Below are 27,947 nucleotides of genomic sequence, written 5' to 3'. Positions count from 1 at the left end.
GAGTTAATAAAAAAACAAAAACAAAAACAATGAAAAAAAAAGAACCAATGGGAGATAGAATCAGATCTTTATCTGTTTATGTGAAAATTGTGTAGGGTAGCAAAAGACAAAAAAGTGATTTTTAAAGGCCCTCACAGAACATCTTCTTGACCAAAAGGGGGATGTGAAAGGAAATGAAATAAGCTTCAGTAGCAGAGAGATTCCAAAAGGAGCTGAGAGGTCGCTCTGGTGGGCACTCTTACGCACAATTTAGACAACCCTTTTTAGGTTCTAAAGAATTGGGGTAGCTGGTGGTGGATACCTGAAACTATCAAACTACAACCCAGAACCTATGAATCTCGAAGACAATTGTATAAAAATGTAGCTTATGAGGGGTGACAATGGGATTGGGAAAACCATAAGGACCACACTCCACTTTGTCTAGTTTATGGAGGGATGAGTAGAAAGATAGGGGAAGGAAACAAACATACAAAGGTACCCAGTGTTCTTTTTTACTTCAATTGCTCTTTTTCACTTTAATTATTATTCTTATTATTTTTGTGTGTGTGCTAATGAAGGTGTCAGGGATTGATTTAGGTGATGAATGTACAACTATGTAACGGTACTGTGAACAATCAAATGTACGATTTGTTTTGTATGACTGCGTGGTATGTGAATATATCTCAATAAAATGAAGATTAAAAAAAAAAAAACCATATGAGATACCATTTCACCCCTACAGAATGGTAACTATTTTAAAAAGCAGACAATTAACAAGGGTTGGAGAGAATATGGAGAAACAGAAACACTCATTCATTGCTGGTAGGAATGTAAAATGGTGCAGCCACTGTGGAAGACAGTTTGGCAGTTCCTTGAAGAATTAAATATAGAATTACTATATGACCCAGTAATCCCTCGGTTAGGTAAATACCCAGAAGAACTGAAAGCAGGAATTCGAACAGATATATTCACACCGATGTTCACAGCATTATTCACAATTGCCAAAAGATGGAAGCAATCCAGCTATCCATCAACCAAAGAATGGATAAACAAAATGTATATACATACAATGCAATATCATTCAGTCAAAAAAGGAATGAAGCTTTGATAAATGCAACAACATGGATGAACCTTGAAGATATCATGGTGAGTGAAATAAGCCAGAGATAAAATGGCAAATATCATATGACCTCATGATATGAAATAATTAGAATAAGCAAACTCCTAGAGTCAGAATACAGAATATAGGTTACAGGGGACAAAGTGGGCATAGGGAATAGGGAGTTAAGGCTTAAAATGAATAGGGTTTCTATTTGGGACTATGGAACAGTTTTGGTAATGGATGGTGGCGACGGTAGCACAACATTGTGAATGTTAATTAACAGCATTGAATTATGTATTTGAATGTGGTTAAAAGGAGAAATGTTAGGTTGTATATATGATTTTAGAATAAAAGCTTTTTTAAAAATCCAAAAAATAAATAAATAAATAAATAAATAAATAAAGGCCCTCACAAAGTCCACCTGGTATTATTCAGTTAGTTTTAACTTTCTAGTGGTTATGGTAGTTATTCTAAAATAACATCCTTGATCACCTTCCTAGAGGTGATGGTCAACTCTATAGACTGATGGGAAAGGTGGATAAACAAAGCAGGAAAAAAGACAAAGCTGGGAGAATGAGGAGCAAGTCAAGCAAGATTAGTGATGTCCCAATTCACAGAACAGCTGATTTCCAATCTAGTGACTCCAACCCTTTGAAATTCTTTCACCCTTCTCTAAATGCCCAGACAGCTCTGTGTCACAGAGCCTCCCCCGCTTGTTTCAAGAAAGTATAGTCTGTTTGGGCAGGTAGAATGTGGCTAGAAGGCTGAAGTGAGTCCCTCTTACCAGAATTAAAAATACCAAGTATACAATTTAGGGAAAGCTCTATTCTTCCTATCTTCTGATTTTACTCAGTAGCATTGGTTCCTCATTCTCTAAACTTCATATCAAGGGTGAAGTAAGACACCACCAAGTATTCCTTAAAACCAGAATGATCTGATTTTCCCTTAGAGGAAAAACGAAAAACACTCACCAATCTATTAAACAGATCTTGTTGGAGCTTGAAAGGATTGTTGTGTATCAAGAAGAGCAGGCAGGGGCCTGCTGGATTGACTCACGTAAGATATCATCTACAGCGAGTGCTGGTTGGGTCCATTCCCTGTTATTATAATGCACTTAATTACTTTGGGTTTGCAGGTAGTCTGGTAGGACCATTCCTCTGCCAAGGCAATGAGGTTGTTGTATGGGATTTGCCAGCTGCCTTTCAGTCCAATTTAAAGAAAGGAGTTAATCCCTCCATTTGCCAATTTTGTTGCAGCAGCTTTTACCCCATGCTATTCTGCCAGACTGATAGGACTGCAGAAAAGCCTAACATTTCCTTGGATTAGGCAAGGCAAGAGGCCCAGCAGCAACTGGGAACACCTACTGCTACTAACTCAGAAATGCTGGATATCCCCGGGGAGTGTAGGACACTGATTGAAGCTCCAGGTTCCAACTCTGCCCTTCATCAAGTATCTGGCTAGAAGCAAATTTATCCACTGGGCCACAGATTCCCACTTCTGTAAAACAAAGGACTGAACAAAATTATTTCTAAGGTCCCCTTCTGATCTAAAGATGTCAAGTTGTAAACTGGGTGTCTGGCCCCTGGCCCGTTTCCTAAATTGTCAGGATGAGCAATGCCAAGCCATCCCTCTACAAAGCACCTGGCTTGGGAGACAGGGCACAATAGACAGGGCTCTGGTCTCTTCCTGAACGGCAGGGTGGGCAGGGGTGCCAGGAGGAAGGTAGGAATCCAGGAATCAGAAAGAAAGGTGGTATGTGAGAAGTCAAAGCCACAGGTGAGAGTCACACCTAAGTTAAAAAATATGTCCTTTGAAATATGAGACTTCTGATTCTTGGGAGAATAAACAATGACACAAAATTAGTAATAATTTTCCTAAACTGCTACTTTAAGATCAAGCATTAACTATGATAGTTTTCTGGCTTACAACTGACTAAAAACCTTAAGCTTGGCCACTGTTCTTTACTTTTATAATGCTATCAAAATACCAGCATGCTTGGGGTTCTGTGACTTAAAAACTGTGTATGCCCTCTGCTCCCCTCCCCACCCCCCATTTACTCTGGATATCATGATTTGTAACTGTTTTTGAACAGTTTGTTTAAGTTCAAAGAAGGCAATTAGTTGTTGCTAGGCTTTTATCAGATAAAAGAGCATCTTTGGTTTTTGTTTTTTTTTTTTTTTTTTTAGATTTGGTGATATTTATCACTAGGACTGTCCTTTGAACTCTTATAGCCTGCTTAGTAAATGAGCAAACTAGCAGTTTGACCTATTAGGTTTGGTCTGCAAATATAATCTAAGGAAATACATAGCCTTACATGACAGCGTGGGGGTGGGGGGTTGGGGGGGTGTTGACACTTGGATGCTCACCAAAGCAGTACTTGAACAGCAAAATATTTGATATAATCTCAAAATCCAATAATAGAAAAACTCCTAAGTAATTCTATAGCATAGAATTTAACAGGATGTGAGATGGATTTTTCCTAGTGTCTTGAATTTTGATTGAGACTGCAAGCTGAGGACAAAGGTGTGTACACATTCTACAGAGAGGGAGCCAGGCTGAACCCCAAAGGACCAGCTAAGAAGGGTCTGGAAGTGGTGCTGTGACCCTTACCCACCCCCCACCTTCAGCTTATATTAGAGGAAGAGATTTCTTTGAAGGAATTGCTAGGTAAGAGCTGTGGCTGCCTCCCTTCCTCTCTCCATGAGGAGGAAAGGGGCTGCTTTCTGGCCCACCCAAGCCAAGTGTGGGGGCTGCAAGATCACCACTTGCTGGGCAGGGGGTTGCTTACCAGCACAGGGAGACCAGCCTCTCTGGAGACCAGCTGGGTGTCTGTTGACCTATGGAGACTCACGGGCCCAACCCCTCTACCTCTGGGAGACCCTAACCTGTTTGTGTGAGGAGGTAAGCAGCTAGTTGGAGCTGCCCTTGAGGGTGGAACAAGGGGCATGTTTTCCATGGGCCAAGTTGACCAGCGCCATCTTGAAAGGACCCTGCCAAAGACGTCTACCTGCTCAGGTAATTGTTGCACAATGAACCACTGGGAGAGAAGGAGCTAGGGTTGGAGGTCGGGGACAGATGTAAAAATTCAGCTGGGGAGTGCACTGCCCATATCAAGTGCAATGCTGAATTCTCATTTGCAGGGCGTGAGAGGGTGTACCTGAAAAACCTCATTAGGTACAACTTCCCAATGCCCAGGAGAGTGTTCCGACATTTTGGTATCTGCCCCACAGAAGGCAGCACTGACCAGGCAACCCCAGCAGAGTCAAGACTTTAACCTCATTTCCTCTCAGCCCTTCCCTACACCATCCCTGAGCCATAGCAGTAAAGTGAGTTGGGGGTTGGGGGGGAATGGGGAGGGAGAGAACCAGGTCTATGTGCCCATCTTCTGGGCCTCAAAATTTCAGACTGGGCCTGAGTAGGAGGTGAGGAGTAGAGAAGCTTTGAACTGGATGTGAGATTTAAGTCCTTTGTGGAGTCCATTTTATTTACATATGATACTAACCATTTATTTATTGAGTACCTATGGAGTGCTAGGAGATTGGTATTCTTATGCACATTTTACAGAGGAGGAAACTGACTGAGAGAGATTAGGTACTATCTCAAGGTGACACAACTAAGTAACAGCTAGAATTGGGGCCTAGAAGGTCTGTCTGGATCCAAAGGCCATGAAGAGGCTGTAGAGCATTTTACAAGCATGCGCTCTGGAGTCAGACTTGGTAACTGTGTGACCTTGAATAAATCATTTAATCTCTGTGCCTCCGTTTTATGCATCTGTAAAATGGGCATAATGAGAGTAGGTGCCACATAGGGTGTTTTGAAAATTAAATGAGTTAATACAGGTAAAATTCTTAGAACATTATGTGCCTTTAAAAATATTAACTATAATTATTGTTCTTTTGATTAGCTCAAGTTAACCCCTTATACAAAATGCTTATGATACTGTGTTAAGGGAAGAAAGGAAGACATTAAATTGTATATACAGTGGGATTATGATACAAAAAATAGTTACATCCATGCAAAGGAAAAAAAGAGGAAATAATACTTCCCTCATATTTTTTAATAAGCATATTACTTTCATTGGGAAAAGTAATTTAATAGAAAGAAGTTTGGATTCCTAGCTTTCAGGTACATCTAACTTTCTTCAACAAATACTGAGTGCCTAGCATGTGTAGGTGTTATGATTTGGCCAAGGGTGAGTAAACATATACTACTGTATCCCAGGTGGGAAATAGAACCAAAAAGGCTGCGAAGGCAAAGATCTAAATATGAACCATACAGCCAGAATGAAGGATAAAGCAAAATTATTCAACAGAGTTGATGTTAGTTGGAAAACTTCCATCATTCTCCTCAGGGTGTATATTTTCTGACACAGATTAAACTGCCAGCACACACAACACCTTGGGTGCTATGGTTTATGTATGCATCTACCCATTCCACTTATTAAATGCCTACTAAGTATCAGATCCCAAGAGAAATGCTGCATTATGATGAGCCCCAAAATATTGCATGTGATATGTTCATTGCTTCTGAAAAGGAAGAAATAAATCTGTTTTAGTATCTGCAAAGAGAGAAAGGCAGACCAAACAATACTTCTCCTTCCCCTCTAGTGTCCTGTAAGTCTTCCAAATCTCGGTATCAGAAACATACTCAGGTAGAGAACACATCTAAAACGGCCCAAACTCTTATTCAGGAAATACATTACATCAACATTTCCCAATGTGTGTTCCTTGGATTAGTAGACCCAAGAGAATGAAAAAAGAGTTTTGTGATCAAATGTGTTTGGATGTCAAAGATACTCTCTCACCTCCCCACCAGCAGCTGGGCCTGTCCTCTGTCCCAGCTCTGCCTGTGGCAGTTGGGGACAGGTTTCAGGATTAGGCCCATCCAGGCCACCCCAATTCTACTCTGGCTGATCAGGACCTGCCTGGCAGCTAGTGGGAGAAGTGCATATGCCAAATGAACTTCACTTAATGCTGTCAGCATGTCTGGGTTCTCCACCCTGCGGAGACATAGTCTAAGCCAGCATTCCTCATTCTGGCTGCATGGTAAAAACTCTGGGTCATCTAAAAATGTATCAGTGCTTGGAGTTTACCCCAGACCACTTAAATCAAAATCTCCAGGGGATGGGGCCCAGGCACTAGTATTTTATAAAAGTTCTCCAGGTGATTCTAATGGTGGCCAGGGTCAAGAACCATTGGTCTAAGCAGATCACAGGTGGACATCAATGACTTTTAGTAAGAAAATTTAAATGTACTTTCTCTGGACCACTAGTAGTTGCTTTCCACGTTTTTTCAAATATGTTCTTGAGGTTTATCATTACTGCCTATTGGGCCAGATTATATGGTGGGCACTTGCAGTATGCTGGCTCCCTGCCCCTCACCAGTTCCAACATCTGAAATATCTTCTATGTGCAAAATCATGCCTAGGCTCATGGTTTATCCAAAAATCACTGAGAAGGGAGGGGTGGGGAGAGGATATGGCAACTGCAGGGTAAAAGGTACATTTGTGACTAATCTCACAATAAATTTATGTTAACCCAAACTAAAGTTATTCGTACATCAACCTTGCTGTGGAATAGATGACTCTACCACATGGTCAGACCTTTATCCCTCCTGCTCAATGATTTCATTTTGGGGGTTGCAGTGGGGTGCCTCAGAGTCACCTATGAGGCTTTTAAAAACTACCCACTCCCTGCAGTTAGCTGGGAGAAGAGGGGAGATGTTGGGAAGTCCTGCTCTTGCTGTTCTGGAAACTCCTGAGCTCCTGCAACCTGGCTGGACTCCCTTCCCTGTCTCTCACCTGCCTTCTGTTCTCATAGATAGCCCAGCCAGGTGGTCTAGCTAAAGCCTCTCCTCCCTCCCCCAAAGTAACAGGACTAAGCCAGTGCATGAAAGGGTCCTAGAAAACCCCTCCGCAACAACGGTGTCAGTGCTCATGTGCCTGGTTATGCCTTAAGCTGTGGCTGTTCCCCACACGTGTGTCTCGCCTGCCTAGCTCTGCTGCAGGTTTCTGGAAGGAGGAACCTGGCCTGTACATCCTCTGGAAACCACTGTGCATGCACCACCCACCAGTGCAATGGAAGAGGCAAGGCTGCTTCAAGTTTCTTGATTTCTGGGGACTCCCTACATCTTTTACTGATTTCTTTTTTACTTTAATACTTGCCAAAAATACATTACTTATTCTGGTACCTTACACACTGCATAGTTTGTTTCCTGATTACCTTACAAAAACTGCAACTCTCACCCAGTCTTGCACTCCCTATTCTCTCCCCCTCTCTCTGCTTTATTTTTTTCTCAGCACTTATTGCTATTATAAATACTCTCTATTGTAAAAATTTTTCCATGGTTAGTCTTATTTATTCATTACACACTCATAAAGTACTTATGTGCTTCATGCTATTTTAAGGGGTTAAAAAATATTAGCTCAGGATATAGTAACATCACCAAGATGGCAGAGTAAGATGCTCCAGGTCGCCATCCCCCCACAGAATGTTTAAACAACAAGCCAAAACAGGCAGAAGCATCTTTCTCAGAGCTCCAGAAAATAGTTAATGGGTCACACTAACTGGACAAGCACTGAATCAAGAAAAAGCCAACTTAAAAATGATAGGAAAACCTCATGGAACCTTGCTGGCCCTATCAGTGCAGAGCCAACCCATGCTCTCAGTGCAGGTCTCTGGTCACAGTTCTGAAGGAAGCAGAGTAACCTTTATGCACATACTAGGGTTTGTGTATGTCTGTATCACTCTGGTAGCAGCATGAAGGAGAACTAGGACACTCGTCACAGGCTTCCCATCCCAGAACTTGCCCAGCATGTAAAGGAGGCCCACAGGGCAGTTAATATGTTGTAAGAAAGTAATCAAATTGCAGCAGCCTGGAGCAAAGGATTACCAGCTTAAGACATGCAATATAGCACTCTGGACTGGGAAGGAAGACTATTTCCTAGGGGAAAAGAGAACATTTGGATCCATTTAAACAAGGGAATTCCTATGCCAGCCTGCATACCCAAGTCAAGAAGCATGCTCAGGAAAGACCAGAAGGACCCTACACACTTTCACTTCAGCCCATTCAATAGACCCATTGTTAGGAAAGCTAAGCTCTCAAGGAGAACACTTGCACAGTCCAATCTGAAAAGATTAGGAAAAGTGTTTCCTTCCTCTTTCTCCTTCTTCTTTTCTCCTTTTTGTTAGCTCCTGGCATTCCAAGGAATTCTTTGTCATAACACTAGCTGGTTGCAAGCTTAAGGAACAGAAATCTCAGTGACTAAATTCCAGAAATAGCACATTAAAATACTAAAATGGCCAGTGGACAACAAAAGATTACAAGGTGTACAAAGAAACAGGAAATGTTGGCCCATGCAAAGGAACAAGAAAAAGCATTAGAAACCATCAAGGAAGACCAGACTTTGGACATACCAAACAAAGACTTTTAAAAAAAAGTCTTAAATATGCTCAAAGAGATAAAGGAAAAACACAGACAAAAAAAATTAAAGGAAATCGGGAAAAGGATAGATGAACAAAAAGAAAATTTCAATAAAGAGATAGAAACATTAAAAAGGAACAAAACAAATAATGATACTGAAGGCCACAGTAACTGAAATAAAAAGTTCCCTATAGGGATTCAGCAGAGGATTGGAGCTGGCAGAAGAAAGAATCAGTGAATTTGAAGATAGGACCATTGAAATTATACAGTCTGAGGAGCAGAAGACATGGAATATAGACCAAATGGTTTATATCAATGTTAAATTTTTTAACTTGATAATTATACTTAATGTGTTTACACAAGTGAATATTCTTCTATCTTAGGAAATATACATGAAAGTATTAAGTGGTAAAGGAGGATTAAGAGGTAAAAGAATGTATGCAAACAACTCAAATGTTTGGAAAGTAGATAAATGGATGGATAGATAGAGTGATATAACAAATGTGGCAAAATATTAACATTGGTAAATCTAGGCGTCTGGATTGGGGGTACACTGGAGTTCTCTGTTTTGTTTTTGTATTATGTTTGCAACATTTTCTGTATGTTTGAAATTATTTCAAAAATAAAAGGTTATAAAAATATATAAGCCCATTTAATCATTGTAACAACCCTATGAGGTAGGTCCTATTATTGTCCCCTATTATTTTACAGATGGGGAAACTGAGACACTGGGTGGTTTCAGCTAAGCTTCCCAAGGTCACAGAGCAGTGAATAGAGACTGTACCCTAGGCACTTTTACATCAGAATCGGTAATCTGACCCACCCTGCTATGCTATCTCTTTGCCCACCAGGATGTAAGCTCCATGAAGGTAGGGATTTTGTCTTTTGTTTACCACCATGTCATCTGTTCTTTGAACAGTACCTGGAACAATATGAACAAGTGACTGAATGAACTATCATTTACATACCCTATACTGAGTATCCCCTATATGGGACAAAGAGGAATAGGACACACTCTCTGCCTCCAAAGAATGCACAGTCTAATTTAGGATTTTTCAAGCTTTTTTGACCACAACCTACAGAAAAGAAAACATGTAACATTATTTTACGTAAGTATATGTGTGTAAAAATGTACACTTGAAACAAAACTTTAGAAAAATCCTTCTATTTTATGAATAGCCCTTTAACTCATTTTAAAAATTTTATTGTATTCTACTCATTTCATACTGCCCATTCCAAAAAAAAGAAAAGCTGGTCAACACCCAGGAAATGCTTATGACTCTCTAACCAGTATCATCATATGAAGCTTGAAAAATGCTGATCTAGAGGTAGGGGCAGGACTGTTAGAACTTATAATAAAACAGGAAAAGAGGTGTGTGCAACTACCCTGAGAGCAGGGGAAGACCCTCAAGAGGCCCAAGATGTCTGGGTCTTTGTTTAAATAATGGGAGCAGTAAGAAGGCTCATTGTTCTACTAGGATATAAAGGACACTTCATTCTTCACATTAAGCATATTTTCCAAAATGTCAGTGTCATACCCTGCAAACGCCAATAATGAATCATGTTTTCTCACTCTCTGGAAGTTTACACTCGGATACCTAGAATCACCAAACCTGAAAGCACACTGTGGGTTCTGGTCATGTGACCGCAAAGTCCGTGCTCTCAAGGGTCCATTCTAATGGGTGGGAACTGCCGAGAAGAGGCAAAGGCACAGAGGTAGTGAGCGCAGGGGGCCTGGAGTAAGAGGACCTAGTTCCTAGCTTGACTCTTCAGGCACATGCACAGATGGCTTAACTTTTCTGCATCTCTTTTTTCATGTTTAAACTGAAGGTAAAAAGATTGTTGGAGGCACCAAAAATGGGAATACACATTTATCAAGATCATACTATTTTGAGTCATAAATATATTTAAACATCTCATTAATCATCAGTTTAATTTTCCTCTTCCTCCTCCTCCTTCTCCCCCTGATCTTTTTCCAGTGACAAAGGTCATTGCTTATATTTTTTCTCCTTGTTGCCAAGCTTATCCTAGAGGTAGGTGGTAACTCATAAAAAATTGATTATGGAGTATTTGAGGAGAGTGGAAATGATGGCATTAGATAATCCACCAATGAACCAATCAGTTCTCAAAGTGTGGGACAACATGGAATCTTCAATGTCTGCTGATCCCAGACTGAGTCTGCATTTTCCATTGCCCTGTTAAACTAGGTAAGCTATTTTCTGATTTTTGCCAGTGGTCCCACCATGTTTCTGGTTGCCAGCTGGGATTCTCTGAAGCACATCTTCAATCTTTCCCTCCTCTTCTGTCCACTGTCCTGTCAGTGACCAAACCATTTTGATCTCACCTTCAAAATGTGTTATTGTTTGCCTGTTGTTTAGTTTTGTTTTCAAATGTTTTTGAATTGCATTCTTCCCTCTTCATTCCCCCTGTTGCAAGCTGAATTTAGGATTTGGGGATTACATTCCTGGCTGATTGCAATAGACTCTTTGCAGTCTCCTGGTCTGAGTCTTTCTTCCTACTAATCCCTGGATGAGCCACTGCTGGATAACCTTCCTAAAACCGTGTTTTTATCCCACAGTCTGAATATTTTGGGAACTTCCCAGGGCTTGGGAAATCAAACCCACACTTCCCCTGGAACTCAAGACTTCTGCTAGAGCAGAATTTCTAGCAGAATAGAGTTTAGAGGAAATGTTGGATGGAGAGGTGTTTTAAAAGTATGGCCAGGTGTGGGAGGAACAAGTCTTTCTCTGTTCAAATAAGTTTGTTCACCTATTGAACTCAATCAGGTGTCTTCTTTTCTCTTTTTTCCCTTTCTGTACATGCACTGAGATTCTCTAAGAGGGGGATTTTCTTAGCTTGCTTGTCTATAGAGCCTGTATTCTTAAAGCATACATGAACATTCCTATTCAGCTTTTCTGGTCAGAGGTTTTAGATTCTAAATTTAACTGTAGATTCTACAAATTTATCATTCATTGCAATCCCAGCATCTAAAAGAGTGCTGATAAATATATTCTAGGTAACTCAATACATACTTGACAGACGGATAGATGAATATCTCTAGTAGATGGTATACTGATTTTTAAATTAATAAAAGTAAAGGGATCTTCATGAAATTTTTGTCTTGAGATGTTAGACTTTAATTTTTAACACAAGGATACCACAGTGTTTTTCTTTGGCATTATTCAACCAGAAGCAGCTAAAATTAAGCCCAAGAAGAAGTAGATTTTTGTTTCTAAATTATAAAGCTCACTAAAAAGGTAGATATTAATTATTTTAAGAACGTATTTCCAGCTTGCTTTTAATGCCTGAACTATAGAAAATGGAATGTGGGTTTTGCTGGTTTTTTAAACATTTCTCTCCGGTGAGTTTTCTTTGTTCTAACTGCCAAGGTGGTTTCAAAGATTCTTTCTGGATTTCTAGCAGTTAAAACAAATCCTGTAGATTATACAAAGGAATAACCAACTGAAATAGCTTTAGTCCAGCTTTTTATAGAAGAATAAAACATTCTGTTTTTAAAACAGAACTTTTTAAAAATCCCAAATAGGTTTTTTTTCCTTTTATTTTTTGTTGATAAATATATTTTCAACTTTTAGCTAGACTTTACTTGATATAGTGAGAATTATAACCCTCAAATTGGAAAAAATGCTGTACAGTGTCCTAATATATGTTCTAATCATAACCCTGAGTGGTTTTGGAAAATCTCCAAAACCAAACTAAACAACATAGTATTCTTTAACTTCAAGAGAATTTATATCATGCCACAAAAAATGAGAGGAGCAAAACTTTGTTAAACAAATTAGGAATGTGAGAAAGGAAAATTTTACTTTACTAAAATAGCTTAAATTGATTCATTGCAGAAGTCAATCATTAGATTATAATTCCAAGGAAAATACTCAGTATCAGAACTAAAAAATAAGAATATGATATTCATAGCCAATGATTAAAGATTTTTTTTATGGATTAAATGAACTATTACCCAAATTAAAGTTAAAAGTAACCCCACTGACAATAATATTCAAGAGAATTGTCCTCTGTAATTAGAATTTCACATTTTATCAACTAATGCATAATTTTGCTTTACTACAAAGGTGTTCTGACTATCCAAAGATTATTAAAGATTTATTACAATAAATAAAGAAAGTTTTGTACAAAACCTTGAATCTGTCCTGTTAAAAATTATCTTGCTGTTATAGAAAGAGTAGGATGAAACCAGAATATCTTGAGGCAAGACATACTCTTTGAGACATTTAATGCTCTAAATAGAGTTTAGCAGATACGAGGTATTGTACAGTTTGGCTAATGAGCTTTGAGTGAGTGAAAAGAAATGAACTGGATAGTATAAGTAACTGAGGCACACAGTGACCCAGGGGAACCGCTGGAAGGATGTACATCAAAAGGCAAGGAGCTGGATGACAGGCAGTTCTCAATGTTTTCTTTGTCCTTTTCTGTACTATCTGAATTTTCAAATAATAAACATTCTGTTTTAATCAGAAAACAATAAATGTATTTGCTCTTTAGAAAAAGACATAAAAGTAATTATATTAAAGTTTGACTTCTGATATCTGAAAAAAGTAAAATTCTAGAAAAAATGTTATTAAATTGTCCAGGTTTGCTGTGGCTTAAAAAAATGTTCTCATCCATAGCCTACCAAATACTTGTGAAAGGAAGCTATACTCCTTTTTAACTTACTAGCATTGATTGTTCCTAGTATGTAGATAAATATTTATTTCAAAGAATGTACTAAAACTACCACAGTTATTTAAAGTTAATAGAAGTAGTATAGATAATGCTGTTACTGGGGTGCATAAAGATCATTTCTAAATGTATTTGATTGTTCAGAAATTCTGTTCTTCAATTTACTTTTAAAGGCTTCATAAGATAATTCCTAAAATGTTCTAGTTAGATTAGCATGTACCTAAGGATAAAAATATAGTTGAAATTATCATTCTTACCTGATGTTGCACGTCAGAATTTGATGGGCAGTTCAAAGTAATTGTATCACACTCCTTAGCTAGGAAAAAAAAGACACAACGCTTGATAAAGAAACACACACTCTGTGGTGTACCACCTAAAATTAAGACACATAATTGCGTGGTATATGGGAACCCTATTTTATGCATGACTTTTCTGTAATCTTACAACTTCTCAAAGTAAGTAAATAAACAAACAAACAAATAAATAAAAAACACTCGATATTATGTGCTTCCTTGTCACCTTGTTACACCAGGAGAGCGCCAATGGCTAACTTCCAATCCACACACACACACCCCACCCCCACTCTGCCCCCCGCAGATAAGGTTCCCTAGCTAAACAATGCTCCTTTTCAGGAGACCAGGTGCAGTTCCTGCTAATCCCTAAGCAGCAATTTTTGTTCCCTGCCAGCCCATAGAATTATTCAAATAAGCCAATCACACCTCCCCACAGAAACCAGGGTTCACCCCATCCTCTTGTTACTACAAAGCCTGCCTCCCTCAGCGCCCCCAGCTGGTTCACTCTTCCCAGGTTCAACCCCTGTGTGGCCCTGCATGGCATGTGGTGGCCTCCTCCCCTGGGCTGAGAGCATATGGGGCTAGCAAACTGCCATCAGTCTCATCCATCCAGTGTCAGGTGTTGCATGTTTGCCATCCCCATGGATGGCGGAACTCCTTTCCTCACCCATGAGGTGAAAAGGAGGTAATCAAAACACACTTTCCTCTGATTAACAACCTTACACCAAATTCCACTGTGTTCATGCATTTATCTGACATTTTACTAAGCCTTTCAGACAGCAAAGAATGAGATTATTCTTCTCCTGACAGCTCACCTTCCTAAAGATCAAACCAAAACCATTTCAGTACTATCATTAAAATATGAACTGCCAGTGGTAGTCAAAGAAAATGAAATGTGTGTTAAATGTTTAACACTTTTCAAAATTAACTTTTAGGAAGTGTGCTGGTTTGAAGCTTTATGCACCTTGGAAAGGACATGTTCTTTTAATCCATTCCTGTGGGTGCAGACCTGTTGTGGGTGGGACCTTCTGTTTGGTTATTTCAGTTCAGATGTGACCCAGCCCATTCAAGGTGGGTCTTAATCCCTTCTACTGAAATCCTTTATGAGCAGATAAAGGACAGAAAAAGCTGAGAGAGCTGAAACAGAAAAGCCCCAGAGATGCTAAGAGAGGACCCACAAAAGCTCAGAGAGGAGGCCACTGGAACCAGGAGCTGAAAGCAATAAAACTTGGGAGCGAAAGACCAGCAGATGCTGACTGTGTGCCTTGCTATCTGACAGAGAAACCCTGGATGCCAGTGGCCTTTTTTCAGAGAATGTATCATCTGTTGATGCCTTAATTGGGACATTTTCATGGCCTTAGAACTGTAAATTTGTAAACTAATAAATCCCTATTGTAAAACCCAATCCATTTCTGGTATACTGCATTCCAGCAGCTTTATCAAACCAAAACAGGAAGGAACTTCTCTCCTTAGGTTGTCTTACATATGTGTTAATTTCACAGCTCCTCTTTTGTGGTGAAGATTGTACAAAGAGTGTTAAAACCTGGTTTTCTTCCATCAGATTTTTTTTTCAATTTTTAAAATATTTTATTAGAGAAATTTTGGGTTTACAGAAAAATCATGCAGAAAACAGAGTTCTCATATACCCCTCCTATTACTAATGCTTTGCATTAGTGTAATACCTTTGTTACAATTGATGAAAGAATATTATTTTGACTATTAACTGTAGTCCATAGTTTACATTGGGTTCACTGTGTTGTACAATCTTATGGTGTTTTTTTAAAAATTTTTATTCTAGTAATGTATATATACATGTAAAAAAAAACTAGAATTCCCCCTTTTAACCACATTCAAATATATAATTCACTGGTGTTAATCACATTCACAGTGTTGTCCTACCATCATCATCATTCATTACTAAAACTTTTCCATCACCCCAAACAGAAATTCTGCACCAATTATGCATAAACTCCCCATTCCCTAACCCCACTCCAGCCCTTGGTAACCTGTACTTTAGTTTCTGATTCTATGAATTTGCTTAGTCTGGTTATTTCATATCAGTGAGATCATACAATATTTGTCCTTTTGTGTCTGGCTTATTTTACTCAATATGATGTGTTCAATGTTCATTCATGTTGTAGTACATATCAGAACGTCATTCCATTTCATGGCTGAATAATATTCCACTGTATGTAAGTACCACATTTTATTTATCCATTCACCAGTTGATGAACACTTTAATTGCTTCCATCTTTTGGCTATTGTGAGTAATGCTTCTGTGAACATTGGTGTGCAAATATCCTCTCAAGTGCCTGCTTTCAATTCCTTCAGATATATACCTAGAAGTTGGACTGCTGGCTCATAGGTAGTTCTATACTTAACTTTCTGAAGGACCACCAAAATGTTTTCCACAGCAGCTACACCATTTTATATTCCTGCCAATAGGAATGAGTTTCCTATTTCTCCACATCCTCCCCAACACTTATTTTCCTTTTTTTTTTTTTTCAATTGCAGCCATTCTAGTGGGTATGAAATGGTATCTCATTGTGGTTTAATTTGCATTTCCCTAATGGATAAAATGGCATTGAACATTGTGCTGGTTTGAATGTATTATATCCCCCAAAATGCCATTTTCTTTGATGTAATCTTGTGTGGGCAGATGTATCAGTGTTGATTAGATTGTAATTCTTTGAGTGTTTCCATGGAGATGTGCCCCACTCAACTGTGGGTGATGACTCTGATTGGATAATTTCCACGGAGATGTTACCCCACCCATTCAGGGTGGGTCTAAATTAGATCACTGGAGCCATATAAATGAGCTGACAAACAGAAGGAACTCAGTGCAGCTGAAAGTGACATTTTGAAGAGGAGCTACAGCCGAGAGGGACACTTTGAAGAATGCACAGAAGCTGAGAGAGTAGCTGCAGATGAGAGACGGTTTGAAGATGGCCGTTGAAAGTAGACTTTTGCTCCAGAGAAGATAAGAGAGGGCAAACATCCCAAGAGCAACTGAGAGTGACATTTTTGAGGAACTGCAATCTAGAGAGGAACATCCTGGGAGAAAGCCATTTTGAAACCAGAACTTTGGAGCAGATGCCAGCCACGTACCTTCCCAACTAACAGAATTTTTCCAGACGCCACTGGCCATCCTCCAATGAAGGTGCCCGATTGTTAACAACTTACCTTGGATACTTCATGGCCTTAAGACTGTAACTTTGTAATCAAATAAACCCCCTTTATTCTGGTGTTTTGCCTTCTAGCAGCATTAGCAAACTAGAACAAACATCTTTTCATGTGCTTTTTGGCCATTTGTGTATTTTCTTTGGAGAAACATCTATTCAAGCCTTTGTCCATGTTTTAATTGGGTCATGTGTCTTTTTGTTGTTGAGTTGAAGGATTTCTTTATATATTCTGGTTATTAAGCTGTTATCAGATGTGTGATTTTCAAATATTCTTTAGGTTGTATTTTTACTTTCCTGATGAAGTGCTTAATGCACAAAAGTTTTGAATTTTGATTAGGTCCATTTATCTATTTTTACTTTTGTTGCTTGTGCTTTTGGTGTAAAGTCTAAGAATCCATTGTCTAACACAAGGTTCTGAAGATGCTTCCCTATGTTTTCTTCTAGGGGTGTTATAATTTTGGTTCTTATATTTAGTTGTTTGATCCATTTTGAGTTAATTTTTGTATCAGGTGTGAGGTAGGGGTACACCTTCATCTTTTGCATATAAACATCCAGTTTTCCTAGCATCATTTGAAGACACTATTCTAGAGCAGCCTAGGCTCCCTTGTCAAAAACCAATTGGCCATTGGTCTATTCATCTGTCCTTGTGACAGGACCATGCTGTTTTTTTGTTTTGTTTTGTTTTGTTTTGTTTTTAATTTTATTTTGAAATAAATTCAAACTTACAGGAACAGTTGCAAAAACAATACAAAACCCATACACAGAACTCCAGCATACCCTGACCCCCTCCCCCGAAACCCTGATCCACCAACTTTAACATCCTGTCACACCACCATTTCTTTCTTTCTCTCCCTCCTTCCTTCCCTCCCTCCCTCCCTATCTATCATCCATCATCTATTGCTCTGTCTTCTGAACATATGAGAGCAAGCTGCACACATCCTTGAACAAACAATATAATTCACATATACGTCCCCCATGAGCCAAGAACATTCTTTTATGCAATCCCATTAAGTGCAGCTAAGAAGTTCAAGAAATTCAACATTGATACAAAGCTTACATTCTATATTTCCTTTTTTTTTCTTATGTCCCAACTGTGTCCCTTTGAGTCTCCTCTCCTTCACCCTCAGATCCCATCCAGGATCATCCTTGGCATTTAATTGTCATTATCTATTTAGACTGTCTTTTTTTTTTTCACTTGTGGAAACATATATACGGCCTAAATCTTCCCATTCCAACCCCTCCCTAGCATTCCATTAGTGGGATTAATCACATTTAGAATGTTGCAATGCTATCACCTTCCCACCATCCATTACTAGAAATTTCCCTTCACCCCAAACAGAAACCCTACACTCATTTCTTAACTCCCCATTGCTCCTTCCCCCACTTCTCATAACCCATACTCCACTTTTCATCTCTGTGGTCATATTCTCTGATACTTTCTTTGTGTTTACTGTGGGGCTTAAATTTAACCTCTTAAGTCTATACCAATCTTGTTTTTCTTTGATACCAACTTAACTTCAACAGGACGCATAAACTATATTCCTTTACTCCTCCATTCCCCCACCTTTATGTAGTTCTTGTCAAAAATTACGTATTTTACATTGAGTCCAAAACCACTGATTCATCATTATACTTTATGTCTTTTAGATCCTATAGGAAGTAAATAGTGGAGTTACAAATCAAAAATATAGTAGTATTGGTATTTATATTCACCATGTGATCTTTACTGGAAATCTTTATTTCTTCATGTGATTTCAGTCAGTTGTTTACTGTCCCTTCCTTTCAGCCTGCTCAATTCCCTTTAACATTTCTTATAGGACTGATCTACTGGTGATGAAGTCCCTCAGCTTTTGATTCTCCAGGAATGTTTTCATCTCCCCCTCATTTTTACCCTCCAGGTGTTTGTGAATTTTCTAAGTCTCTGACGGTTATTGACTTCTATTTGTATTCCATTGTGGTCTGAGAATGTGCTTTGAATAAATTCAATTTTTTTTTTAAATTCATTGAGGCTTGTTTTATGTCCCAGCATATGGTCTATTCTGGAGAAAGATCCGTGATCACTAGAGAAGAATGTGTGTCCTGGTGATTTGGGATGTAATGTTCTATATATATCTGCTAAATTTCCCTATATCTCTCTCTCCTTTCTTTGTTTCTCTGTCGGTCAGGCTCCCTTTAGTATCTGAAGTAGGGCAAATTTTTTATTGGCAAAATCTCTCAGCATTTGTTTGTCTGTGAAAAATTTAAGCTCTCCCTCAAATTTGAAGAAGAGTTTTGCTGGATAAAGTATTCTTGGTTGGAAATTTTTCTCTCTCAGAGTTTTAAATATGTCATGCCACTGCCTTCTTGCCTCCATGGTGGCAGCTGAGTAGTCACTACTTAGTCTTATGTTGTTTCCTTTGTATGTGATGAATTGCTTTTCTCTTGCTGCTTTCAGAACTTGCTCCTTCTCTTCAGTATTTGACAGTCTGATCAGAACATGTCTTGGAGTGGGTTTATTTGGATTTATTCTATTTGGAGTTCGCTGGGCATTTATGCTTTGTGTATTTATATTGTGTACAAGGTTGGGGAGATTTTCCCCAACAATTTCTTCAAATACTCTTTCTAGACCTTTACCCTTCTCTTCCCCTTCTGGGACACCAATGAGTCTTAAATTTGGATGTTGTATTTTATCTATTGTATCCCTGAAATCCATTTTAATTTTTTCTATTTTTTTTTCCCATTCTTTCTTTTGTTCTTTCATTTTCCATTCTGTGGTCTTCAAGGATGCTGAGTTGTTGTTCAACTTCCTTTAATCTTGTATTATGAGTATCCAGTGTCTTTTTAATGTGGCCAACAGTTTCTTTTATTTCCATAAGATTTTCTATTTTTTAATTTACTCTTGCAATTTCTTCTTTATGCTCTTCTAGGGTCTCCTTTATGTCCTTTATATCCTGTGCCATGCTCTTCTTCATGTCCTTTATATCCTGTGCCATGCTTTTGTTGTTTGATTTTAGGTCTTTCATTAATTGTGCCAAGTACTGTGTCTCTTCTGATCTTTTGATTTGGGTGTTTGGGTTTGGGTTCTCCATATAGTCTGGTTTTATCATATGCTTTAAGATTTTCTGTTGTTTTTGGCCTCTTGGCATTTGCTTTACTTGATAGGGTTCTTTCAGGGTCTATAAAATACCAGTCTCTAATTTGTCAGATCTACAGCTTGGTGGTGTACACTTTCTCAAACTAACCAGCAGATGGAGTCCGCAAGTCACCTATTCCCCTCAAGTCAGTTCTCCCCAACTTTGTCTTTGTGGTGTGTGGGGGTCTGATTCTTGTGGGGTTCAATTGGTGTGCCAGGTTTGGGTGTGTTGTTGGTACTGTCCACCCTGAATGTGGGGCGTGTGTCTGGGTGGCTAGGGGGACAGCGCAGCTTTAATAATCAAACCTCCTAGGTGTTCCTGGAGATTTAAGGCTATTGCAAGAGTCTAAGCCTTCATTTCGGTCTTGCCACAGATCGTCTCTGCCGCTGACCCACAAGTCCCTGGCACTGGTGTAGGGTCCCTGGGATTTCCGAGTGTGTCCCCCTTCTCAGCTGTGCTCTTCCAGGACCCCTGCCGAGGGAAGGTTGTGCCACATCACAAATGTGCACTGGCCCTTCAGAAGCCCTGGGTCACTGGGCCTTGCAGGGGCGTCCCCAGCCTGCTGTAAAGATGGTTGAATGGGGTGTGTTAATTTTCCCCTCTTCGTACAGCTCCGCCTTCCCAGCTCTGGGACAATTAGCTGTGGGTGCACTAAAGGCCACCGTCCACGGCCAATATTGTGGCATGTGTGTGGTGCTGCGGGAACCACTCCCTGTCACAGTGGGACCCTTGGTGTGGCTCTGAACTATGGGTCTGGCCCCAGGCGGCAGCGTCCCAAGCCCGCTCGGGAGATGGTTGCAAAGGGTGCGGTTTCTTTCTCCTTTTGGCTCCCCTCTGTCCCCCTGGCCCCAAGACAATCAGCAGTGGGTGTGGGAAGGGCTATCCTGCATGCCAGACACCGAGGTGTTGGGACAGCCCACTCCTGCCGTGCTTCACTGCACGGTTCTCACCGTTGTATCCACAGTCAGTCCCAGGTTTGTTTGTTTTTTTTTTATAAAGAACTAGTCTGTCTCCAAACACCAACCCGTGGTTTCCTCACACTGCAGTGTGGCCGCCAGGCTCTCAGCCAGCTCACTCACTTGTTTCAGAATGCAGACTTCCGGTTTCACCAAATGCATGATCCCTGTGGATTTAGCAGACCTTGTCCAGCTGGTGCATTGCTGGAACTGGTGTTCTGGGTCACTTTCTGGCTTTTATCTACTGTTTTTCACAGAGGTGTTTTTTTGCCCTGTCTTACCTAGCTGCCATCTAGGACCATGCTGTTTTGATTATGATGGCTTTGTAATAAGTTTTAAGATTGGGAAATGAGTCCACCAACTTCAGTCTTCTCTTTCAAGATGGCTTTTGCTATTTAGGGCTCTTTACCTTTCCAAATAAATTTGATGATTGGCTTTTACATTTCAGCAAAACAGACTAGGGGAATTTTGATTAAGATTGTGTTGAATCAGTAAATCACTTTGGGTAGAACTGTCATCTTAACAATATTTAGTCTTCCAATCCATGAACAAAGAATGTCCTTCCATTTATTTAGGTTGTCTTTGATTTCTTTTACTAGTGTTTTGTAGTTTTCCATGTATAAGTCCTTTACATCCTTGGTTAGATTTTTTCCTAGATATTTGACTCTTTTAGTGGCTATTGTAAGTGGAATTTTAAAAATTGATTTCCTCTTCAGGTTTTTCATTACTAGTGTATAGAAACACTACTGATTTTTGTTTATTGATCATGTACCTGGTCACTTTACAGAATTTTTTTATTAGCTCTAGGAGCTTTGTTGTAGATCTTTTGGGACTTTCTATATATAGGATCATGTCATCTGCAAATAGTGAAAGTTTTACTTCTTCCATTCCAATTTGGATGCCTTTTATTTCTTTTTCTGGCCTAACTGCTCTAGCTAGAACCTCCAGCACAATGTTGAATAACAGTGGTGACAGTGGGCATCGTTGTCTTGTTCCTGATCTTAGAAGAAAGCTTTCAGGTTTTTACCATTAAATGATGTTAGATGTGGGTATTTCATATGTGCCCTTTATCAGGTTGTGAAAGTTTCCTTCTATTCCTAATTTCCTAAGTGTTTTTATTAAGAAGGGGTGCTGAATTAGGTCAAAAACTTTTCTGCATCAATTGCGAAGACTGTGTGTTTTTTTTTTCGTTCATTCTAATAATGCAGTGTATTACATTAATTGATTTTTTTTATGTTGACTCACCCTTGCATACGTGGGAGACATTTCACTTCCTCATGGCTTATAATTCTTTTAATGTGCTGTTGGATTCAGTATGCTAGTAATTTGTTGAGGATTTTTGCATCATTATTCATAAGGGATACTGGTTTTTCTGGTATTGTACTGCTTTGGATATATTACATTCCCCAAAATGCCATGTTCTTTGATGCAGTCTTGTGGGAACAGATGTAGTAGTGTTGATTAGGTTGGAAACTATTGGTTCAGTGTTTCCATGGAGATATGACTCAATCAACTGTAGGTGAGACCTTTCATTGGATTATTTCTATGGAGGTATTGCCCTGCCCATTCAGGGTTGGTCTTTATTGGATCACTGGAGTACTTTAAAAAGAGCCACACAGGCCCAGATGCAGAGCAGCTGTGAGTAACATTTTAGAGAGCAACTGAGAGTGACATTTTGAAGAGCAGCTACAGCTAAGAGAGGACACAATGCCCCAAGAGCAACATTTTGGAGAACACCATTTTGAAATACCACCTGTGAGCAAGCAGATGCCAGTCACATGCCTTCTGAGCTAACAGAAGTTTTCTGGATGCCAATGGCCATCCTTCAGTGAAAGTACCCGATCGTTGATGCCTTACCTTGGACACTTTATGGCCTACAGACTGTAACTTTGTAACCAAATAGACCCCCTTTATAAAAGCCAATCCATTTCTGGTATTTTGCATAATGGCAGCATTAGCAAACCAGAACAGGTATGTTTATCTGGTTTTGGTATTTGGATGATGTTAGCCTCATATAATGAGTTAGGGAGTATTCCTCCCTCTTCAATTTTTTTGAAGATTGTGACCAGGAAGGGTATTAATTCTTCTTGGAACATTTGGTAAAATCTACCAGTGAAGCTCACTAGTCTTGGGCTTTTCTTCGTTGGGAGATTTTTGATTACCTGTTCAATCTCTCTATCCATTATTGGTCTGTTGGGATGTTTTTTTCTTCTTGAATTGGTATAGGTAGTTTGTGTTTCTAGGAATTTGTCTATTTCATCTAGTTTATCTAATTTGTTGGAGTACAGTTACAGTTGTTCATAGTATCCTTTTATAATCCTTTTTATTTCTGTGGGTTGGTAATATTGTCCCCATTTTCATTTCTTATTTTAGTTATTTGTGTCCTTTTTTTCTTAGTCAGTCTAGCTAAGATTTTCCAATTTTATTGATCTTTTCTAAGAATCAACTTTTGTCTCTGTTGGTTCGCTCCACTGTTTTCCTATTCTCTATTTTATTTTGTCTCCACTCTAATCTTTCTTCTTTACCTCCTGCTTGCTTTGGGTTTCATTTGCTCTTCTTTTTTTCTAGATCCCCACTTGTAAGGATAGGTCTCTGATTTGAAATCTTTCTTCTTTTTTAATGAAAGCATTTAGAACTATAAATTTCCACCTCAGCACTGCCTTTGCTGCATCCCGTAAGTTTTGGAATGTTGTGTTTTAATTTTCATCCCCCTCAAGATATTTCCTAATTTCCCTTGTGATTTATTCTTTGACCCACTGGTTGTTTAAGAGTGCGCTGTTTAATTTCCACGTATTTTGAATTTTCCATTTCTCCCTCTGTTATTGATTTCTAGATTCATTCCATTGTGGTCAAAGAAGATACATTGTAATACACTGTATGATTTCAATATTTTAAAATTTATTGTTACTGTTTTGTGAGCTAACATATAATCTATCCTGAAGAATAATTGTGTGCCCTTGAGAAGAATGTATATTCTGCTGCTGTTGGATGAAGTGTTCTAAATATGTATGTCAGGTCTAGATAGTTTAGAGTATACTTCAAGTCTATTTCTTCATTGATGATCTGTCTAGATGTTCCATCCATTACTGAAAATGGTGTATTGAAGTCTCCTACTATTAATATAGTATCATCTATTTCTCCCTTCAAATTCTTCAATATTTGCTTCATAATAGTTTGGGTCTCTGCCATTAGGTGCACATATATTTAAATACTTATATCTTCTTATTGACTTGACCGTTTGTCAGTGTATAGTGACCTACCTTGACCCTCCTAACAGTTTTTCACTTAATGTTTATTTTATCTTATATTAGTATAGCTACCACAGCTCTCTTTTGGTTACTAATTGTGTGGTACAATTTTCCCATTCTTTCATTTTTCTGTCTCCTTGTGTCTTTGAATTTAAGGTGAATCTCTTGTAACAGCATGTAGTTGAATCATGCTTTTTATCCATTCTGCCTATCTCTACCTTTTGACTGGAGAGTTTAGCTCATTATATTTAAAGTAACTACTGATAATGCAGGACTTTCTTCTATTTTGCTAGGAAGTCCTTATAAATCGCATACCTTTTTTGTTCCTCAACTCTATTAATGCTCACATGTACATAACACTTTGCTTTTCTCTTGCAGCTATTAGAACTCTCTCCTTGTCCTTGACATTCAACAGTTTGACTACTACATGTCTGGATGTGGTTGTCTTTGAGTTTATCCTGTTTGGGTTCATTGGGATTCTTGAATGTGTCTATTCAAAGCTTTCATAAAATTTGGGAAGTTTTCTGCCTTTATTTATTTGAATATTCCATGTGCTGGTTTGAATGTATTATGTCCCCCAGAAAAAGTCATATTCTTTAATGCAATTTTGTGAGGCAGACATATATTAGTGGGGATTAAGTTGGAACGTTTGGATTAGGTTGTTTGCATGGAAATGCGCCCCACCCAAATGTAGGTGATAACTCTGATGAGATAATTTCCATGGAGGCGTGGCCCCACCCATTCAGGATGGGCCTTGATAGTGGAACCATATAAATGAGCTGACAAACAGAAGGAACTCAGTGCAGGTGAGAGTGACATTTTGAAGAGGAGCTACAGCCAAGAGGGACACTTTGAAGAAGGCATAGGAGCTGCAGATGAGAGACAGTTTGAAGACAGCCGTTGAAAGCAGACTCTAGCTCCGAAGAAGCTGAGGACAAATACCCCAAGTGCAACTAAGAGTGACATTTTTGAGGAACTGCAGCCTAAAGAGGAATGTCCTGGGAGAAAGCCATTTTGAAACCAGAACTTTGGAGCAGACACCAGCCACGTGCCTTTCCAGCTGACAGAGGTTTTCCAGACACCATTGGCCATCCTCCAGTGAAGGTACCCGATTGCTGATGTGTTACCTTGGACACTTTATGGCCTTAAGACTGTAACTGTGTTAACCAAATAAACCCCCTTTTATAAAAGCCAATCCATCTCTGGTGTTTTGCATTCTGGCAGCATTAGCAAACTAGAACATTCCATTTTCCCCTTTTTCTCTTTCTTCTCCTTCTGGGACCCCCACAACATGTATAATGGCTTGCGTGATGGTGTCCCACATTTATCTTAGGCTTTGTTCACTTTTAATCGTTTTTACTTTCTGCTCCTCAGCTTGAATGATTTCAGTTGTCTTGTCTTTGAGTTCACTGGTTCTTTCTTCTGTATTGTTAACAACACTCCACACAGTTCTAATGCACACTAAAATTTTATTCTTCACAGCAAAAGTTAACAGATGTAATTTCAGCCATACTAATTCTGACCCCAGTCATACTAATTCTTATAATGGTCAATGTCATACTTTTTAACACGGCATTTTTGTAAAATTTTTTAATACAATGATAACTTGAATTTAAATAGTAATTTTTCTTACATGGTACTCCAAACATTCATTTTATGTGTCCATATCCTAGTCCTCCCCATACCCTCCTGTATACAAAAGAAAAAAATATTTTTGGAGAATCTTCACCTTTGGATTCTTGTAATAATTTGGGGGGGGGGGTGTGTGTGATTTATTTATTTATTTATTTATTTATTTATTTATTTATTTATTTTTTGGTAACAGAGATTGCCAAGAGGTTCCTATTAAGAATTGGAAGAAGGGAGTGTATTGATATAATGAGTAAGAGGAAGACACATAGAAAATAATGCAGGAAGGAGGGATATGTAGTTTCCTGTTAGAATGGGAGTGCCTATTAACAAAATAATAGGAGGTGAGAAATCGCATAAAATACAGCATATTACCTTGCTAGTTTTAAGGGAGAAATTTTTACTTTGTAATTATTTTAGTGATTTCCTAAGTACTTACTTCTTTTCTCCTAACTTTTTCAAACTGAACTACTACTTCTACATTTTAGTTAACAAATTATTCCAAAAGGCCTCCCCTAAATAGAATCCATGCTTCAGTTCAAATTCCTCAAAATGATAAGCAATAGAATCAGTCTACTTCACTTCTCTTTAACTTAACTCTAAATTCACTATACATTTTTTGAGCAATGTTAAAAGAAAAGCACAGGAAGCAACAACAGAGAAAATGGAAATGATAAAATCTTGATTGATCTATGATGTGAGTACTTATCTATATGCAACTTTCCTCCACTATAGGAGCTCAAAATTTCACATTCGTTTTCCAAATACGTTTTTCTCAAAATGTAAAGTCACATGCCCTTTGTGGTATATTTTATATCACATAATCCCTGATACCACATAGAAACTGCTAACTTATGCCAGTCTTGGGTTTAGTGCCTGCAGAGTCTCACAGAATGCCCATCAGAAAAGAGGCCTGAGATAAGGTACCCCTTGAAGTCTCTAAACTCAGGGTTGACTGAGTTAGAAACTATGTATTTGCCCACTGGTTTTTCTCCAATGAGAAAACAAGCATAATAACATGTTTCCCCCTCAAAAACAGATGCTAATCAGTGAAATACATTACATTTCCACAGTTGACTTATGGTTAAACCACTTTTTCAGAACCACTCTAGTTGGAGAGGGGTTGAAGAATAGCTTTATAATGTCCGTGAATAAAGCAGTAATACCCTAATACTATAATAAAGATTTTGTGAAATATGTTTAATCTGCTTAAGGAAGTAAATTTCAAGGACTTTAGAATTTTAACTATATGACAATTGTTAAAGCTATTTACAAATAACTCTTCTATTAAGTAAAATAACTGCCCTCCCCAAATTTACTTAAATGTTGGAGTCCTGATTTGTGCTTAAATATAATTAGATTGCATCTACTTTTAAGCCTATAAATTAGTCTTTTCACTAATCCACATGGATTATCTTTGCCTAAAAATTATTTTAATGAGAAAATTACCATAAAAGTTTAATTATGATATTGGAACAAGTAGTTATGTTTTTAAAAAAATACCAGAGTAAGTTCTTTAACTTAAACACATGTCCCATTTACATGTACAATGTATATTTTTTTGGAGACAAGAAATTAACCACTTAATTCTGTTCATCATGAATAAGGGCAAAGGAAAGGTTTCGGGTATGACTTTCATAATCATGTTACTTGTAAACTCATCACAATTTTACTTAAGGTTTTGTAAAACTCAAATTCTAGGAGACACCTTAGTGTATACAGTTACTATAGTATCAGGTTACTAAGCAACAGTCTTTTTCTTTCAAAGCAGGAAATCACATTCAAAGGTAATAAAAAAGATCTTTAGACAGATCACACCGTGATATTGCATTGTGCTATCCAGAGTCAATTCAGCTCAGTCTTCTGCTTTTTCCAAAACAGTTTCACTTTTGCCTGTTTGCTATGAAAGCTTCTGACAGTCTTCGGCCCTGATTTTTCACATATCTTTTGTAAGATTTCCCTCCCCCTGTGTATAGTGCTCATGTGTGCCATGTACTGTTCCAGACTTATTTCATTTAATTCTCACAACCACCCTGGGGGAAGGATGCCAACATGGTCCTCTCCACTCTACAGACAAGGAAACTGAGGCACTGAGAGGTGAAGTTACTTGCTGAGGTCACTCAGAACTGGGCAGATTAGTTCTCTTTTCTGCGTGCCCCATTGGTGGGCACACTGAATCCGTGAAGCTTCTTATGCAGGATCACAAACTGTGGTCTGCATCCCAGTCACCCAGGTATGTCTTAAAATGCAGATTCCTGGGCCTGACCCCAGAACTATCAAATCATGATTTTGGACAGCAGGGCCCAGAATCTGCATTTTAAACAAGCTC

General features: G+C 38.7%; 1 protein-coding gene and 1 long non-coding RNA gene across 3 annotated transcripts in view; one reads left to right on the top strand and one right to left on the bottom strand.

The window, feature by feature from the left end:
- Nucleotides 1-27,947, top strand: part of LOC119523002 — an 85,326-nt gene that overhangs the window by 20,821 nt on the left and 36,558 nt on the right. The window lies entirely within an intron of this gene.
- The window catches only part of EDARADD (EDAR associated death domain), a 73,227-nt gene that overhangs the window by 23,651 nt on the left and 21,629 nt on the right, over nt 1-27,947 (bottom strand). For both annotated transcript variants that reach the window (XM_037821739.1, XM_037821743.1), the window contains exon 4: nt 13,455-13,513. In XM_037821739.1, coding sequence (XP_037677667.1) covers nt 13,455-13,513 — 59 coding nt within the window. The remainder of the gene's footprint in view (nt 1-13,454; nt 13,514-27,947) is intronic.

Source organism: Choloepus didactylus, chromosome 2 (genome assembly GCF_015220235.1).
Source record: "Choloepus didactylus isolate mChoDid1 chromosome 2, mChoDid1.pri, whole genome shotgun sequence".
NCBI lineage: Eukaryota > Metazoa > Chordata > Mammalia > Pilosa > Megalonychidae > Choloepus > Choloepus didactylus.
Note: the sequence above shows the minus strand (reverse complement) of the source record. Positions and strands in the feature narration are given on the sequence as shown.